We start from the raw sequence: 20,047 nt of genomic DNA, 5'->3' as shown, positions 1-20,047 counted from the left end.
CTCTACTTCTACACTGCAACAAGCAAAGCAAGTCTACAATTCATAAAACACCAAAACAATTAATGTTTTTCCACAGCAAAAAAAATTCAGCTCCTCTGCAGGAATTGGCAAAAAAAAAGAAAAGTGCAGTCCAAATAAAATGCACTAATTGTGAAAATAAAAAGCACCTCTTTAGCATGCATTTGTGAGACTGCATACATTTTGTATGAAGAAATTAACAAACAATGTTTCATATTTGTTCTGTATTCTATGTGTTTAACATGATTGTAACATGATTGTAACAAAATGCACTTCTATGGTGTGTCTTTATTATTATTTTTAGAAACATGTTACAATTATATTAAAAGATAAGTTAGTGTTTGAACCGCATGAGATCTCTCTTAACGGAGTCCATCCCACACAAAATGTTTCACAAACACAGCCCTCACAGAACTCAGGCCAAGGAGTGAAGCAAGGAAAGAAACAGGAAAATGTGTACAACAAATCCCTACGGGATTTTTTTTTATTCATGTTTCTTTATGTGCATATTGCACTCAAAAGTACAGTTAATGTTGTGCTTTGTCAAAGGTGTCCTGGCCAATTCTCACTTGAGAATTAGAGCAGAAAAGAAAAGGCAAAATGAGGAAAGACAAATTAATTGGAGGGGGGTGCAGAGAGGGCCAGCTCAAATTATTATGTGAGCGCTGGCCGACTGACAGCACAGTCATCTGCGTTACAGCCCAGCCTGTGTTGTCAAGGATGAACTGAAAGCTTCTCGTGTTAGTCCAGCAAAAAAAGAGAAAGAAGGTCACATGTAGTTCTCCATTTATTTACCCTCTCCCTTTTATTATTTTTGCCTTTTCTTTTTGCTGCTAAGATTCCCCATCCCCAGATTACTAGGAAGAGACTAACACCTACAGCCTGTAAATGACATGCAGAGTCTGATCCCGTAGGCTGAAGCTGACTCAGAAAAATCAATAATGTGTCAAATTATGGGGTATTGATGAATGACAAATGACCACTATGTCAAGCTGACAAAAGTCAGCTACCAGTCAGCATATGCTACCACAAAATTCATTTTTAAATCACTGCATGATGTACAGGCTACAAATCCCTACATAACAGTTTTCAACATTTCACTCATTAGAAAACAATGAGCTCACAGTGTCCATAATGATGACTTTAGATTTTGCATCATGTAGCACTATTTGTGACACAAAGGAAAAAAAGGTCAAAGAGACAAAAGACAGAGAGACATTCCAACAGATATGAGAGGAAGTTGACGTCTGGGAGTCTCTATGCACTCTTCCACCAACATCTTTATTTATATGCATACGGACGGCTGAGTTGTGAGATCTTGGCTCTAGGGCTAAATCAGCAGTCCTTCTGACAAATACATTACCTGATAAATAAATGCAACAAATTATTTATAACACAAATTGACAGTTCCTGTTGTATAAAATATCTACTGACTGTTGTTCATCACATCCAATCACATGAAATAGGCCCAGATTAAGTCTCTTACATTTAGACCATTGCATTTTGTTCTTCTTTTGCATTTAAAGTTTAAAGAGGCTGTTCGAGAAGAGTAAACTCCTAATTTGTAACTCCTGGAAATGCAGAGGAAAGATATCATCTTTTCGAGAGGTCATTGAAATAGAGTGGCATTTTGGGATCTTAAATTTACGCATGTTACACCCTTGGACAGGAGCCATGACAAAAATCTCAGCCAGTCATTAAAGCACTAATCCCTGTCTGCCCATAACCCACATCTTCCTTTCTGTGTAATGAGAAGGCTCACAGTCAGATTAGTCAGTTCTGAGTTATGGTTCTGTTTATGCTATTGCATTTCCATGACTTCCACTTGACTTGGCACCACTTGATTTATTCTTGCAACAGTTGATGAAGATGGACTCATCTGGTCACTTAACTTGAGAATTTGGCATTGAGAGTGAATTCTTAATTTTCCCTAGACACAAAATTGTCAGAGAAAATGGGACAAGCCTTTATTCTGCAGCTAACTAAATGTGCTTTACCATGATAGCAGTATTACTACCAAAGCAGCTGCAAAAGAACAGAATAACTTCATAAGCCATGGCTATAAAGTATGCCTTAGATTTTTAACCATAGAGAGCTTCTGAGAGATTCCATACAAACCGGCAGCTTATGCACCATGTGTGCGTTTTCAACTGTGATTTGCTATACGTGTGCTTCCCATGTGCCCAAAGTCTTCTTTTGTCCACACTTCCATTATATCAAGCAGTTTGCCAAGCCTTTCCTGAAAGTGGTCCTTTGGCCACTTTATTAAGGACGCCCCAGTCCTTCATCCACTTTATTAAGGACGTCCGGGTCTTTGGTCAGTTTATTAAGGATGCCCCGGTCCTTCGGCCACTTTATTAGGGACAACCGATCCTTTGCCAACCTAATTAGGAACACCTGGTCCTTCAGCCACTTCATTTATATCTTGGCCACGCCCTGTTAGCATTTTTTATATTAACATTAGCATGCTAACATGTACATTTTTGAACATTGCCCAAACATCACCAAATTTTTGTGACGCATCTTGGTCACGCCCTGTTAGCGTTTTTGATGTTAGCATGCTAGCTAGCATTGTCCTGTGACAAACATCCGGACATGCCCATCAAAATTTTCTCTGGTGTTAACGTTACTATTGTGTTTTTCCACTTTTCGGCAATTAATGCGGGGTCGTACCGAAGCATGTGTACTGGCAAGCCATAAATCAAAAATTTTTTTTTTACTCTATTGTGTAATGTGTGCTATTACTTTTCTAAGCGATCTGAAGATGCGTGGCCAAGTTATTAAAGCTCAAACATTCAATGCATTTCTAATGGCATGCATTGATCATTACAGAATCATTACCAACACTATCTTTTAACACAATCACAATGCCCCCACTTCATTATGATGCCTGCTCCTTCGGCCACATCCTTCTTTTCAAAAAATGCATTTGCTCAGACAGAACATAAAGCCGATTGCCATGCCCAGTGCATGTGGGTTGGAGACAGGTTGAACGATAGCACAGCAAACATACAATTCTGTGGAGAGGACAGAGGTGAATGAGCAAATATCACTGGTCTGGATCACAGGAGACACAAATATAATTCCCTCTCAGTTCTGAACCTTTACATTAAGTTCAGATACACACTTTTCACTGAAAAGCTCTTTACATGAAGGCACAATTCACCACTTGCTGCATAATAAGTTTGAAATTTCTCTGTTGGCAATTGCCTGAGTGTATAACAAAGAATAAACTAATGGGAAAATTAAGTTCATTCAGCCAAAGATTTCTTTGCCTTCTTGGTCCTCACATTGGAGTGGGCTGCCGGATTTTCTCTTTCTACCATGTAAAAGATGTTTGTTCCATTGTCTTTGCTTCATTGACCTGATTGGTAGTTTTGTCCTTGGCAGAGAGGTTTCCACATTTTGATTCAAATAAGTGGCAAGTCAGACTTGAGTGTTAAATGTTGTATGTGGCACAAAAATATATAATCTAATGTACTGTATTGTTATTGATAAGATGGAAAAAAATTTTTTTGCCATAAGTAACTGAAATTCCTCATTTGGTTCACTAGGACCCAATCTGTAGATACCATTCCGTTAACAACTCAGAACCCAACCATTTGTTTGTTTTTTAAAATATAGAAATTGTACGTAAGAACACCAAGTATTTTCTAAATTTTTAGCTTGAATCTCTTTAATGACTCAGCTGTTCATTCCATGATCTAGGAATAGTGTAGATGAATCCTTGTACCACGTAACATTCCATCTTAGTAAAAAAAATTGTATTAAAGGTTGTTTTTTTTTATCTAACATGTACTCAAACCTGAAGTGAATCTGTATATACATCTGCATGATACTACATTTTGTTCCAATGAATGTTGTACTTGCCTTATATAGAGGCTCAGCAAAGTAAAGTGTGACCCCAAATTTTAATACTGGCAGAAAAAAAGGGATTTACTGCTGACTTTCATGATTTTTTTCTTTTCCTTCATTCTTTTTGTTTCTAAAATCCAGATGTTCTAAATTGCCATACCTTCTCAGCATCCCCTCGTTGCATAAAGGGAAAGCTGCAACAATCACAAATTATGAAAGATCTGACCGACCAGCCAATGAAACATGAGCGTTTCAGGTGCAGCAGATGTCAGACGACAGACTATTTGTGACAAGTGTCCCTCCGGAATACACAATGCTCTGATGAAATAAGCCTTGAAAAAACTCCCATATTAAACTGGTAAATCACAACCATGACTTCATGCAGTCTCGTGAACAGTCTGTGCCATCAGCATTCCACTTTGTCCCATCTGCAGACCGTGTAATCCATTTTGCGGCATGTTCGTGGCATGTTGTAAAAAAAATATGGATGTAGCACTGGAGTCTTGATGACTTGGGCCATCTTCACCCAATCAGGTCAATCTGAGGTCATTTTGTTCAATTCTTCCAGTAAATGACAGAGAAAAAAAAACATTCGCTGTTTTGTTTATATCCCCTTCCTCTTCATGGCGTTCATGGCGTTAACATTCCCATGTTAAAATCAATCAGTTTCTATAACACTTTGATGTTGAGATCATTTTATCAATGCCTGTTCATTTAACAGGGCATTTGAGCCTAAACTAGCACATGAAAAAGTTTTGTAAATTGCATATCTTTGAAAAATGTATGGCATTTGCATGCATTTTAAATTAATCTGAAGAGGAGATTAAATCATTTGCAAAAAAAAAAAATGAGCTAAAAAATATTTGCTGCATGACTTGATGTACCAGCTGTGAAATGAATATCTTTTAAAACCACACTATAGGTCAGACCTCACACAATGTCCACATATTAATTTCTCTTTATCACTCTGGACTTCTTATTTTCACCTGCCTTATAGATGGTGGGCCATTGTACAAGTTTCTCCATGCTTTCCTTTGCAACTTCACTTTAAAAACCCAAATACCATTTATAAAATAAACACACACAGTGGGGCAAAAAAGTATTTAGTCAGCCACCAATTGTGCAAGTTCTACCACTTAAAAAGATGAGAGAGGCCAGTAAAATGAGAGACAAAATGAGAAAAAAGTAGTGTATATATACACTGCGCCAGTCTTCAACCCTGAGGGAAATCAAACAATTAGCAGACAAAACAAATTTCCTTTTCCTCCTTCTCAGTTTGTTGTTCTTTACTTTCTTTATTCAATCTCAGGGTTTTGGCATTGGCCAGAGAGAGAGGTCTGTTTAAATTCCACCACTGTAAAAGCCCTGGTCCAGTTAAAAGTACGAGCCTATCGCATCTCTGTGTGGGCAGATACATCTATTTCTTACCAGAACTTAGCAGAGCTGATGTTTCCTTCATAGAATTTATGGAAAGCAAATTCAAACCTATATTGGGTCAATGATCAGTTTAATATATATTTATTCTCTGTTTAGATATCACTATATAAATATCTTTAAACAATGATGTGGGTGCATTGTCGGTGCGTTATGCAGTGGCGAAGCCAGGAAATTTTCAGTGAGCTGGCCAGGATGGATCTGTGATCATTTTGGGGTAGCATACATGTCTCACAAAAATACAGGGCTATTTAACCCTTTAATGCCATGCATGTCATATTTAAGACATGCATTTCTGAGACCCACTGAATTGGTATAAAGGAAGATTTATTGTTAAATTCAACAATGGTCATTTGTTATTTTTTTCCGGATGTTATATATATTTTTTCTTTCATAGTACACAATACAATGTTATGATTAAACAATTACACAATTTACATTTTTAAATGTGATATTTACAACAAATAATTAGACTCAGAATTCATACATATCTATGCAATGGCTAATTTATAGACGGCTAAAAGAAAGCTCACTCGCTTGATGGAAATTTGACATAGAGGGCCTTATAGAGACAAATGACTCCCAATACAGAGCATGATGATGTTGCAAATATGTATCAAATATGAAAAAAACACAGTTTTAATGCCCAATTTTTATTTAATTTTTACGTTCATTAAAATAATTTTTCCAAACTTTTTTTAAAGGGCCTAATAAAGACTAAAGACAAAAACGTTTTTATTTTATTTTCAAAATCCCCCCATATGACAACGTGTTGGTCTTGACTAGATCTGTGACTTCAATTTATCTTTTTACACCTAACAGTGTTGCTGGAGAGTCCAAAAAAATTGGGGGGAATTGTGCGCGACTCATAGACATCACAGAGGCAAGTTATATGTTAAACCGTGCAGAAAGTGTCCAGAAGTGCTGTTGCACTGCATGAATGTTTCCACACGGGGAAAGAAAAATAACAATGGCGTGAAGCAATTAGGTGAGACTAAAGAGAGAGTGCAAAGAATAAAGATGTTCTGCAACATCCATTGCGCATAACCAGGCTTCATCTATAACAAACATCTTTGAACATCTTTTTTCCTCCAGTCCCTTGTGTCTCTGTTTCCTGTATAGCATGGGGCTCTCATGATTCTCCAACTTAGAGCAACTCCAGGAGAAATGCTGTCTCCCAATCTCCAGGTCTGGAGAAACATCTAAAACTGGACCTCGCTACCCCTCCACTATAAGCTGCAAGGGCCATGAAATCTGCTTTGTGAATAAGAACACGCCTCCTATCGCCCATACCTGAACTTCTGCAATTTAATTAATCATACCCAGCCGGACCCAGCTCAGTCCGATCAAGATTCTGATGGCTGGAGTCGAGACTCTGGGACACGAGGGTTCAGAAATCCAGTCCTGTGGACATCAGCTGCATCTCCACACATTGATTTGGAGCCTTTGTTCTCTATTCCAGTCTGACTCAAGGAGTGAACAAAGGAAAAGCACTCCACCCACACGGATGCAATGATTCGTTCCCCATTGCCCAGATACAATGTTTTAAGGGAAGTTGGGGGGGCAAGTTTTTGCTGTGCTGGTAAAGTTCCTCCTCTTTTTTTTCATTCACACCATTCTTCTTTTCACTGCTGGACAAGAACATAGGGTGAACTTATACAGATAGAGAGAACAGTTTCCTGGCGTTGGTTCAGCAGTGCTTCCTCCATTTGGAAATAAACCCTCAAAAGGTCAGGAGATGGTCAGTCAAGGGTCAACAGGATGTTGGTGAGCTAGAGGAAAAGAAGTCAATGACACACATATCTCATTCTAACAGGCTTAGAAGACTGCTATTCTCCTGCATGGTACCACTTCAACTCAACTCTACTCCTCTCTGTTCTGCCAAATTAGAGGATAGTACATGAATCAAGACCAAACAAAGACAAAATCATTCAGAAAGCAAACTGTAACCCTAAAGACAAATGCTAAAGTAATGCATTTTATGAATGTATAAGTAATACATTTTATGAATACTATGTTCAAATTAAATTGTACCCCCCCCCCCACCAAAAAAAAAAACAAAAAACATTGCAGTATAATTGGGAATTGGCATAAGGACTCTGATATTAATGTATGCTTTATTATTGTTTTTATTACTAGACCTAATAGTAGACATAATTTGCGTTTCTTACAGAAGCTTGCAGGTAGGTGATGTTTGCCTTGCAAAGATCCTCAATTCTTGGCTCAATGTGTGATAAACATAGCCTCAAATATTCCTTGATTTGTGCACGATTGCGGTATTTAGCTTTGAGTGAAGTAATTTTTGAGAATCCTGCCTCACACAAATATGTGTGAGGAAGGAGAATCTTAAAGTCTACGTCACAGAGTTCAGGATATTCCTGCATCAATGCTGCCCAGAATTTAGTTTTTTTAATGCTCTTCAAAGCGTTTCCATGGCAACCCCATCAGCAAAACAAAAGCAACTTCTAAAGCTCCCATGCAAACACCATCAACAATGCGAACGGGTGGAGAATGGTGGGGTGGGCTGGAATCCCACATTTTTTACCTGGGGGCGGGGCCTGGGGGCGGGCATCGGTGCCTGTGATTAACCTATTACACGCCGCTCAAACAGACATTTCTCAGACCGTGGTATTGGTGCCCGGTATTGGAGGACTTTTAACGAGTACCTTAGAAAATGTGGATAGGCCAATACCGGCATCGGTGCATCCCTAGTTTTGGTCTGTTTTAGCAGCAAAAAAAGATCCGATGAATCCAAACAAAGATCACAAATTTGCTAAATTTTTTTCTCAGTTTTTTTTCCTCCCATCCTGTAGCCTACTCGGTTGAGAACCACGGAGACGTTTGATTATTAAAAAAAAAAAAAAAAAACTTTATTTGAGCACAGAGCGGAGTGAACACACTCGGCCTCTCTCGCGCACGGATGCTAGCAGAGTTTGGCGCCTCATAGACAGCGCGGCGCAAAAAAAAAAAAAAAGTCGCTACAGAATCCTACTTTTGTTCCGTTTTGAAGTGAGGAACGTAATGTCCCTGGTGCTGGTGTTTAACTCGCCGCGGAGGAGAACTAGACTGGGACTTACAGCACCACCTACAGGTGTGGAGGGGGATGAAACAGTGTTCGGACCGTTCTCTGCGTCTCCGCGTGGACGACGGAGGGTGGTAGTAGCCTAGTGGCTAACACACTCGCCTATTGTGTCCCTGAGCAAGACACTTAACCCTAAGTTGCTCCAGGGGGACTGTCCCTGTAACTACTGATTGTAAGTCTCTCTGGTAAATGCTGTAAATGTAAATGTTTACCCGTCATTCAGCTTGACAAGCATGACAAGTTAGCGTTAGCGTGTTAATAACAGTAGTAAAGCAGGGGTGCTATAGTTACTTTGCATTAAAAGACTAAAGACATGTTTTTATTCACTAGCCTTTTCTGGACCATTCATTTTTTTAATCTGTTGTCATGTATAGCTACACTGCAAAAAAAGCATTTCTTACCTTGTAATTTTGTCTCGTTTCCAGTCCAAATATCTAAAAAATCTTACATCAAGATTACTAGACAAGACAAATGGCATGAGAAAATTAAGTGATGCTTAAAACTTCTGTTTGAGATTATATCTCATTAAGATTAGTGTTCTTACCCCATTGGCAGATAATTTTGCTTGTTTTAAACAATCACTTAATTTTGAGATGTTTTTTCAGAAAACGACAATTTCTTATGCTATTTCATGTGTCTAGTAAATGTATCTTGATTTAAGATTTTTTAGAGATTTAGACTGAAATCAGGACAAAACTACTAAGTTAGAAAAGCATTTTTGCAGTGTGTGTGTCAGTGTGAGAGTTTGTGAGTGTCTGCGTCTGCGAGTGTGTGCATCTGCAATGTAGTGTAGAGAACAATTCTGACATTCAAACAAATCCTGTTAATTTTTCTGATTTGTATTGTTCTTTATTTTTTTATAAATTATTTATCGTTCTGGCAGCTCAGGTGGCACTTTATTAAAACATTTTTTAAGTCTATATTTGGAAGATGTAAAGCATACATGTGTATTTTTTGTGTTAGTCAATTTTTATTTTATTTTATTATAACAGCTCAAGGAGCAACATGTTTGTGCACTTTCTAAAGATTTTGGTTCTGTTTTTGAATAAAGGGTTGGAAATGAATGCTTTTCTTGTTTTTTTTTTGTTTTTTTTATCCGATTCTACGATTAATCCGAAAAATAATCAACCTATTAATCGATTATTAGAATAATCTTTAGTTGCCGCCCTAATATGTAGCGCAAAAAATGTTGAAATTCTGAAATCCTCATTCTCATTGTTTATAACAATGGTTGTATGCAAACATGTACACATCTACACTGCCTTGATTTTTTATGCAGGTGAGGACAAACAGTGGGATTTGGCTAAGGAGCATTCAGTTTTTTTGAATGCACAGAATGCCCTTCAAAGCGTTTCCATGGCAACCCCACCAGCAAAACAAAAGCAACTTCTCCCATGCAAACACCATCAACAATGCGAACGGGTGGAGAATGGTGGGGTGGGCTGGGCAGACATATGGTTGAGTTCCAATCTGCCAATCACACTGACAGTGTGGAAAAACATGAAGACTGTACAGCATGACATCCATTACCAGGAGTACATTTTAAAGGATCTTACAAGGTTTTTGGCTGTGATTACGCAGGCACTGAAGTCATGCTTATTTTTAAGGGGGAAAAAATGATTTCTTGCAAAGGCAAGAAGTGTTGGCAGACAGAACAGAGAGGGAAATACACACACACACACACACAGTCAGCCCCAGCTATATGTTTTACATCCTGGCTGCAAATGTTCTTACAGATAAAGCCTAACGTTATGCACCATTAACTTCCAAGTTACAGGAAGGTTTAGGACTGAGAGAGAGAGAGACAGGGGGAGCGATGCTTTCCACTTACCCCGTATATGCTTCCCATCTATACTCAATTAGCTCACACCAAATCTATCACCAATGCATTCGACTCCTGAGCGCTGGCTTATCATCAAAATTGTTTGTTTCCCCTTAATGCGATTGGGTAAGAGAGTGGCAATGCACTGGCAACATACGTCACTACCCAAAAGAGTCGCTGAGACAGATGATAAAAACATCCAGACATGGCAAGGGAGGTCGTAATGAGGCCATTACTAAATTGCCCAGAGAGAGAGAGATAGAAAGAGAAATTCAGTCATTGATGTCGCATGCCATCTCCTCCATGTTCCAAAGGAAAACCTCAGCAGACACACTCCTATAGATCCTCATTAGTGGTTGACACTCGCCGCTGACCCTGCAGCCACTCCCCCTGGCCCGGTTCACCTGGCTTCTGAGACTTTGGGGGGATTTCTGACGTGCAACGGCTAGGGGAATTCCTCTAACAGACCACAAGCCCTGGGGGTCTGAGACCCCATCTGGAAAAATTCTGAGACTAGAGCTGCCAGACTGCTGAGGAGAGGAGCAAAAAGAATAAAACACTCTTGTTGGCCTCTTTATTACATGTGTAGTTAGAGCCTTGTGACTGGTACAGCACCTCTCAGAGTACTGGGATATATTTTGGAGCAACTGGGCTGAGGAAATTATCACAAAGCCAGTGACTATTAATTTTTACTTTTAATAAAATGTTTATTAGGTGCATTAAACCAAACAGATAATAAATGGATAATAGTTAGCTAATCACATTAAACATGCTAGCTTTTACATTTTGCTGCACTTCTAGGGTTGTGATGCAACAGAATATAACACAGTTCAAAAAAAATAAAGGGAACACTTAAACAACACAATGTAACTCCAAGTCAATCAGTCAATCACTCTTCTGTGAAATCAAACTGTCCAAGCAACACTGACCACCAATTTCACATTCTGTTGTGAAAATGGAATAAACAGGGGGAAATTATAGCCAATTAGCAAGTCATCCCCAATAAAGGAGTGGAACTGCATTGGTGACCACTTTTGAATGCTGGCAGTGCTTTCACTGAGACAGAGTCTACAACCCACACAAGTGGCTCAAGTAGTGCAGCTCATCCAGGATGGCACATCAATGCGAGCTGTGGCAAGAAGGTTTCCTGTGTCTTTCAGCATAGTGTCCAGAGCATGGAGGCACTAACACGAGACAGGCCAGTACACAAGGAGACTGAGGAAATCTGAGCATTTTTGTCAGAATTATCCATGACTATTTTAGTCTAGTTTTAGAAAACTGATGACATTTTAGTCGATTTGTTTGATATTAATTGCAAACAAAGTGTCCAATGATCATTTGCTCCCAGCTTCCGCTAAACCTCCACAAGTATCTTGAAATGTAATTAATGCTGTAGTCGTGTATTGAAAAAGTGACGTCATCTGTGCAACCAGATAAAAATAATAACATGATTAAGTGAGAGGAAATAACGTCTCACTCGTTTTCATCAAACAAAAATTAAGAGACATTTTAGTAAACCGCATTTAGTCTTGTTCTTATTCATCAACAATGCATGATATACTTCACCAGCTCTTATGTTGAGTCTCGTATCGTTTCAAATTAAAATGTTTTGTTGACAAAGATATTAATATAAAAATTTAATGATTAAAACAACACTAGCACCTCACACTATCAATATGTTTGGCCAATACCAAAGCCCCCCCCCCATTTCTGGCTTGTGGGCCTATTGTTGGTGTGGTTGAGAGTGAAAGCGGTGCTCTCAGCTGTGCCTGTCAGATATAGTGTCAGATCCTGGGTTTTATCTATCATTTTTTTTTCACAGCCACATCGGTACGCCGGAGATCTGGCATGATCTGGCAGATGTTATGCAGCTGCATTTTTTGAAAAATTAACTGTTTAAAAGCTGTCTGTTTTCGACACACACTGCTTGACGCCTCTACAGCTACGCCAAGGTAATTCCCGGCTCCTTCTGTCTCCCCCTGTGCTCCAGCGGGCACCTGTTCACATGCCCCCGCTTTCCCTCTTCTGCTGCAGCTCACTTGTACCCAAAGCGGCCTCGCCAAATGGTCTTTAGCAGCTTCACCCGCCTTCCCAAACGCGTCTGTGAGTGCGCAATCCATGAGAACTCTAACCCAATTTTATGTCTTACTCAGCATGGTAATAGGTAAGATTGACAATCAAGGCCAGCTCTACCACCTATCAAAATAGCATGCTATATTTATGGAATAGCATAATGATGTACTCTCATTATGATACATTTATTGGGCTCTCGTTAAAGTGTATTTTTACACTGCAGAACAAAACTGAAGACACAGGACTATGACAAAACACGTGAGGTTGTGAAATTAACAAAATAGCAAACAAATAGCAAAAAGTTGAATATTTGAATCTCTACAAAGCAGGTAACTGTAATGACAGCATTTCATTGGTTTCTCTCAACCACCGGACAGGTGATGGTTTCCAACAGTCCTGAAGGTATATTCTGAACACCTTCATATGCTTCACTCATGTTAATGAGCATCCTGCTACAAAAATACTAAATATGTTTTCTTACAAACACATCCTGTATTGCTATGTTCCATGATGTACTGTATGTGGACTATCAGGACATTGTGAACTAAAAAGCATCACAATTGTGATGCCAAGGTGCCCATGGGCTCTCCATTTCACTGCTTGATGGTCTATAAGACCCACAATTGTAATCTGCTTTGTGTGTAAATGAGGACTGTAATTTAATTTGGCCCTTTAACTCACTCTTTAACTCGTCTTTTTCACATGCTGATTAAAGATTATAAATTCAGCTGCATTTGTCATCCTATTTAAGAAAATAAAAGTAAGAAATGTGCCATATGCGCATTTCAGTGTTCAGCACTGAAAGCATGTTCCCGCCTTAGATGCATTCGCCATTGTACTGTCAAAATAGGATCTACCATATACTTTAAATCTCAAATGTAGTGTCATAAAAAAGATATGATTTCAGTGAGTGATTTTCAACATGTGGTAATTGGATGAAGTGGATAGAATATTTTCTCTGAAGAAAAGCCTCATAGCTGAGTTCAAGGTGATACATTCAGGGCCTCTAACAGGGTTCTGCTAATTAAACAGGAACACAGAGAGGAACAGCAACTTTATTAATTAATGCTCTGAGCTGGGAAGTAATCGGAGTGTGTGAAAGATCCAGAAGATCAGATTTGACTATTAATAACTACCCCAGCTTTCGTCTAACATGTGTGGCTGTCCATGTACAATAAATAGTGAAACAAAGTGGTGTTTCTCCGGAACCAGGTCCTATATGTAACATTTAAACAATTTACATACTGAAAAAGTGAACATGTGCGACACAGACAAACTGGGCTACATAAAGTGCAAAAGGGGGACACAGGCAGTGCAACAATAAAATGTAATGAAACAATAAGCGCTAAACTAGTGAAATGAATAATAATTGTGCAAAGTAAAAATAGTGTGAATACTGCTGTATAATAAATAACATTACTCAAAACAAAAGAGGTAGTGTGTGTGTGTCAGTCCAAAGGGGAAAGTCTGTGAGTGTTCAGGTGTCTAATGGCCTGTGGAAAGAAGCTATTGCCGAGTCTGGCAGTGAGGGCCCAAATGCTTCTGTACCTTTTCTGTACCAGGTAGGAGGGTGAAGTGTGCATGTGAGCGACATGTATAGTCCTTCACTGGTGGCTTTGGCTGTTGAGTTGGTGTTGGGAGCCCAGAAGAGGTTCTCCCCTAAATGAACACCGAGGATGTTCTTGAACAATCTCCACACAAGATCTGTTAATGTTCACTGGGTAGTGGTCCCTCTCTTCTGTTTTGAAGTCAACAATCATCTCTTTCGTTTTGTCCATGTTCAGAAAATGATTGTTGACTTTACACCATTGTATCTCCTCTCTATTAGATAACTCATCATTCTCACTGATGAGACAGACCAAGGACATGTCATCGGCAAACTTAATGATTTGGTTGGAGGTGTGCATCGCTGCACAGTGTGGATCAACAGGGTTAACAGCATTGTACTGAGCACACAGCCCTGATGAGCTCCAGTGCCCAGTGTGGTGGTACTAGAGATGCTGTTCCCATTATGGACAGACAGAGGTCTCTCAGTCAGGAAGTCCAAGATCCAGTTGCAGAGGGACGTGCAGGCCCTGTAGGCTCAGTTTCTTAACAGGTGCTGAGGCACCAAGAGCTCACTGTTGCCCTCTCAGACTGTAGAATATCTGGGCTCCAGAAAAATTCAGTGTTTTTTCATGCTTCGCAGTCCGAGAGATGAGTGCTGTCATTAAAACAGTGTATCTGTCTGTTCAGCAATGGCTTTTGTCACATATCTTTTCCCTAGTGAGAACATTAGGTTACTCATGCTAGAGAAGGCCGTCCAGTGGGCTGCAGCAGTTGATATAGGCGAGGCAGGGCTCCCGGTGGGCAGCTGCCGTTGGTCCACCTATGACGGACATGGTGTCATTGATGCTTCCGTAAACGGCCAAACAGAATGCGTTGCCATAGTGAGATACCTCACCCATGTTATCAGAGATCCGGGGTTACGTTGAGTAACCTAAAGTTTTGTGTGATTAATCAGGAACAGGTCTGGAAATTATGATTTTGAGGTGTGTTTGAAAAGTAGTGCCAAGTACACATTGCATTTAAGGAGCAGCAAAAACATCAGAAAAAAATGGAAGATAAAATAAATGATCAAAAGCAGCTGAAATATACATACATCACATTATTCAAAAATTTGGGGAAGTGTCAGTGTGACACAAAGCTGATTGTGAACAACAAAGCAATAACAGTTAGGTAGATGAATCAGTTATTTTATTGAATTCAGTAATTGTTTGCCACTACAACATGCCAGGAGGTTGTGTTCAGTAACACAACATGCATGGGCTTATTGTGTGAATGGTCTTAGTGCCTATGGGTTATAGTAACTCCATACATGTGTTCCTATATCCACATGTGATTACTTTAAGGGACTAACTGTAATGCTATCTGGACTTAAAGTTGGTATTGACTTATTGTGTAAACTGAAATGACAATCACTTCAATGACATTCACTTGAAAGTGAACGTGAAGTGATTGTCATTGTGATACAGTGCAGCACACACATGGTCCACACAACGAAATGTGTCCCATTTCTCTTAGTGAACAGTGGGCAGCCATGACAGGTGCCCAGGGAGCAGTGTGTGGGGACAGTGCTTTTCTCGGTGGCACCTCAGTGGCACCTTGGCGGATTGAGATTCGAACCGGCAACTTCTGATTATGGGGACGCTTCCTTAACCACTTACCTTGTGCTGTGGAAAAAGCACACCATCAGAGCCCAAGCTGCCAAATTTACTTTAAATCCACACTCACTGAAGCCTTGATCATATCAGCTTTTAACAGTAATTGAGTGCCTTAATAATATGGAAAAATATGTACTTTTTCTGTAACAGACGGCTTTTTTTGTGTCACTGAATTGAGAGTGTCACATAACGTAGTGTTAGGGTCAACCAGTCAAACTTATGAGTCTCTGTCATAAATTCCAAAACAGTGATTGGTGCAAATTCACCAAATTAATAGAATTACTGCACTCGGCTACCATGGGTGCAATACCTGCACTGCCACTGTCATACTGCAATATAATCTGGACAAGTTTAAAATAAAATAATAATGTCAACAGGGCATGGTGTTCATCGATGTAGTCTTGTGTAATTCAAAGCAGAACCCCAACTAACATCAAATACCTTTTAAACAAAACATGTGTATGTTTATTTTCCTTGTGTGTACTATGCTACTCATAGTAATATGGGAATCGTTCAAATGTTAAGAATGGCAGGCCTCACCATCTGTTTATTCCCATGAAATTTCTGCACATCCTCATATGTCTAAAAAAATCAACACCATTTCTTAGTGGCACTCAGGCTTCAAATCCCATACCTGGAGCCTTTCATGGCTGGCCACTGCTCACTAAGGTGATTGGTTAAATGCAGAGGACCTATTCTGTTGTGAGCACCATGTGCTGTGTTTCACAATGAAAATCACTTCACTTTTAGTGATTACTCGATCAGTGTAGTACATTATTATTATGTGTATTTGCTTCACACGCAACACATTTATGATTTTTGAAAACCTATTACATATGGAAAGTGCGCATTTCAGTTAGGAAAAAAATCTCCTATATTATGTTTAAAAGACTTAAACTCAATGAAACAGAAGACATTTTCCCAAAGTGCCAGGGCACACAATACAAGGACATGACAAAGAGAGGAAAAAGGGGAGCATAAACTCAAAAATTTTCATGTCAAATATTTACAGTGAAGAGAAATAACAGAGAATCTTTAAGAACTTCGGAGAAGAATCTTGACTGCCTTTTTCACTCGTGCTACTAAGAAACTGCCAGATAGTTTCACTATCTCCACGAACTCTCTGGAAGGTAGAAAACTAAGTCTGATTGTAGCAAAGAGGGACTGTTTAGGGGGAGGCGATCATGTCCCTTTTACTTGCTGTATTAAGTCTCAAACTTATGCCACAAACATAGTGCTGCACGATTAATCTAATCACAATCGTAATCGCGATGTCAGTCTGTGCGATTACATGAACGCAAAAATCTGCGATTTAAATGTGACGTGTTTGGTCACATGACTTTCGATTCGGTTCAATGGAGACCTCAGATTCGTGACTCACATAGACATATGGGTACACGTACGTCAACGTTGCCGCCATATTGCGATAGGCTGTGCTGTGCAGTGAAGCATATACATGTCTATGGAGAGCCTCACTCTTGTGCTGCTTGGGGCTGTATAAACCGCTGTACGCTCCAAACCAGATCCCGGGTGATTACTTTTCATAGGTAAGGCTGGACAATTGTTTTGAATATATTTGGCCATTATAAAATCCCGTTTTATAAGTCTTAACCTTAGCTAAGCTAGCGAAGCTATGCATTCCTGTGTTCAAGTCAGCCTCCAAACAACGTTTTGGCTAAACATAGGCATTAACTATTTAGACTGTTCTTAACTGTTTGCTTAACTTTTCTCAAACTTTGAAGGTTTCCTAAAGAAATTCACCTCAGTTTACAAATGTTAACCTTAGCTAAGCTAGCAAAGCTATGCATCCCTGTGTTCAAGTCAGCCTCCAAACAACGTTTTGGTTAAATGTAAGAACTATAATAAGGGATTTTATAATGGCCAAATATAATCAAAACAGTTGTTTAGCCTTACCAGGGTTTGTCGTTCGACAGTAATGTTTTTTTAAAGTAAAGACTTTTTTGTGATTATTTAATTTAGTAGAATATTGTATTTTGAAAGCACTGGGCATTTGAAGTTGTTATAAGTAGTTTGTATGTTTCAATTTGAAATTAAACATTTCATTATTTGTAATTTGTATGCGACTTTTCATTGATATACAAGCAAGTAAAATGTATCATATCGCAATCGCAATATTGATCTCAATAATTGCAATATGTCTTTTTCCCCAAATCGTGCAGCCCTACACAAACAGGTTGTTTGCTTTGTTTAAAAAAAAATAAAAAACCCAACAGGCAATGGAATAATGCTGTTAACGCAGCTACATTTTGAGTACTGTGCACTCAAGCACTCACACATACATCACAATACATCACATCAATGCTTAAGGGTGGGCATATCTACTGTGCAGAGAGCACACAAACAACAATTAATCCACAACAAACCAGAGTGATTTGCATTGAAAAATGGCATAAATGTATTTGAATGGCTGGTCTTCACTCTGTGCTTGAAAAGTTCAACATTTTACTGAAAGCAAATAAAGGTGATGACCCACAATTCACTTCCATCTCCATCAATGTTTTGAATGTTATTATGTCTTCTCAAAACTTTGTGGACTATGCATGACTGATCAGAAACACGATTTTATCCAAGGATATATTAAATATGATCAAGCTTATCCTTTACATCAGTAGTTTCCATTACAGAATTTAGGTCATGAGCTCATTAGTGACATCAGGCGTTGAGTTGTAAAGTTGGAACAGAAATCTACAGACACTGCATCCCTCAGTGAACACAGTTGGATGCAATGGCTTAAATAAATATGTTTCCATATGGTTTGATACTAACACCCCCTGTTTTGCTTTCCAGAGGAATCTAGGAGATTCCAGTTAGTTATTCTGAGGCCTAGCATGACAATTTCATTTAACCTAAAGCTAAAAATGTTTTTACGCAATAGATGACACAATTGATATTGCATGTTTTAGAAGACTAAATGTAAGATTGAATACAAATCCAGTCTACACTGTTGGTATCAAGAAAAAAAAAAGACAACATCTCTTCAACCGCAGCCTGGTATGTCTCAAGCCATGGCCCTTGGGCACCACATATGTCATAAATTTGTACTCCAGAAACAGCCTATTCCAGTTCTGACCATCCAGAGGAAATGGATGGGACAACAGGGACTTACTCATTTTTCTCCAGCAAAAGTAGCAGCTGTTCACCCTCTGCATCGACAAGGACCTTCAGCAATGTGGGATGACCCTTAGAAAAGGGAAGAAAAAGCATAGATAGAAAACAGTCACGGAAATGGTATATTTCAACCATAACATGCAAACTAAATGAAATTGATAATCCAAATATCTAATTTACAGAAACAAAAAAGACTATTTGATAATTCCTCTTCTTCAAGATACAGATAAGTAACCACCCGCCAGTGCTTTTTGTTGGTATGTAATTATTTCTTAATGATGAGTCTATGGTGATGAGTGACAGCTGTCACACGTTAAAATGAATTAAATTAAATTGATTAAAAAACATGATCCTTTGCATCAGCGCAGGGCAAGAGAGACCCTTGCGCCCAATGAACTGCCACCGAGGCCAAGAAGAAGAGGAAACAAAAGCAGTGGCATCCCATGTTCACACAGATCCTTCATTGCCTCTATGGAAAAATGTTTCTGCCGTTTTCTGACTGTTTTGACTGTGTCTGACCCGATTCTGTTCCAGGATGTCGCTCTTTGGATTACCCTTTTTGGCTAGACTTATTTTTGGCCCAGTTCCTCAATATGGATTCATCATGATGCAGCCCCTAAATTTTGAACATGGCCACATGATGTTTATACAAGAGTTAAGGTTCGTACACATTGTGGATGTTTTGATTTGCTACAATGTGCAGATAAACTCTGTTTAATCCTGGCTCACCTTGTAACAGTCGTAACAGTCACGCTCCGCCAAGATACCACTCAGATGCCACTGAGCAAGGTACCGTCCCCACACATTGCTCCCCGGATGCCTTTCATGGCTGTCCACTGCTAACTAAGGGTGATGGTTAAAGGCAGAAGACACATCTTGCTGTGTGCACCATGTGCTATGTTGTGACAATCACTTCACTTTCATATACTGGTAGTTCTCCTTTAAAAGCACACCTTTCTCTACATGCTTTCCCTCCACTACAGGAACCAAACACGTTACATCCTGAAGCCACAGACGCCATTCAGATGTCCGTGGCGTCAGGTGAGCGCGGACTGAACACAGACCGTTTTTCTGCTCACTTGAGAAAATCTAAAGCCGCTTTCAGGCCGAACGCGCTGAGTTTAGTTTTTCTAAACTCTTAGAATCAGCTTTTCCTTCATTCCCACTTTATGTGTAGGTATCGAAGTGACGGAAAGAACACTCGGCCGCTGTGATGCCATTGGTCGTGCGAAAAATACTCCACGCCGCAAATCAACAAATGACCGCGCTGCGAGATCAAGACCGGCGCTTGCAGCGACGTGCAGCGTAAAAATCCGACCCAGAGCACTGCTGTACTCAGATCAGGCAGCCACAGTCACTACTGGCACTACTTTTTAACAAGAATTTTTATACCGCCGCCAGAAAATCACCAAGCAACATCATTATGATTAG

The 20,047-nt window shown here is 39.4% G+C and overlaps 1 protein-coding gene across 2 annotated transcripts in view; it reads right to left on the bottom strand.

The window, feature by feature from the left end:
• The window catches only part of adam12a (ADAM metallopeptidase domain 12a), a 93,873-nt gene that overhangs the window by 59,787 nt on the left and 14,039 nt on the right, over nt 1–20,047 (bottom strand). For both annotated transcript variants that reach the window (XM_028962371.1, XM_028962380.1), the window contains exon 3: nt 18,615–18,688. In XM_028962371.1, the coding sequence (XP_028818204.1) occupies nt 18,615–18,688 (74 nt within the window). The remainder of the gene's footprint in view (nt 1–18,614; nt 18,689–20,047) is intronic.

This window comes from Denticeps clupeoides, chromosome 2, assembly GCF_900700375.1.
Source record: "Denticeps clupeoides chromosome 2, fDenClu1.1, whole genome shotgun sequence".
Lineage (NCBI taxonomy): Eukaryota > Metazoa > Chordata > Actinopteri > Clupeiformes > Denticipitidae > Denticeps > Denticeps clupeoides.
The sequence above is the reverse complement of the archived record's forward strand: the minus strand, read 5'-3'. Positions and strand labels throughout refer to the sequence as shown.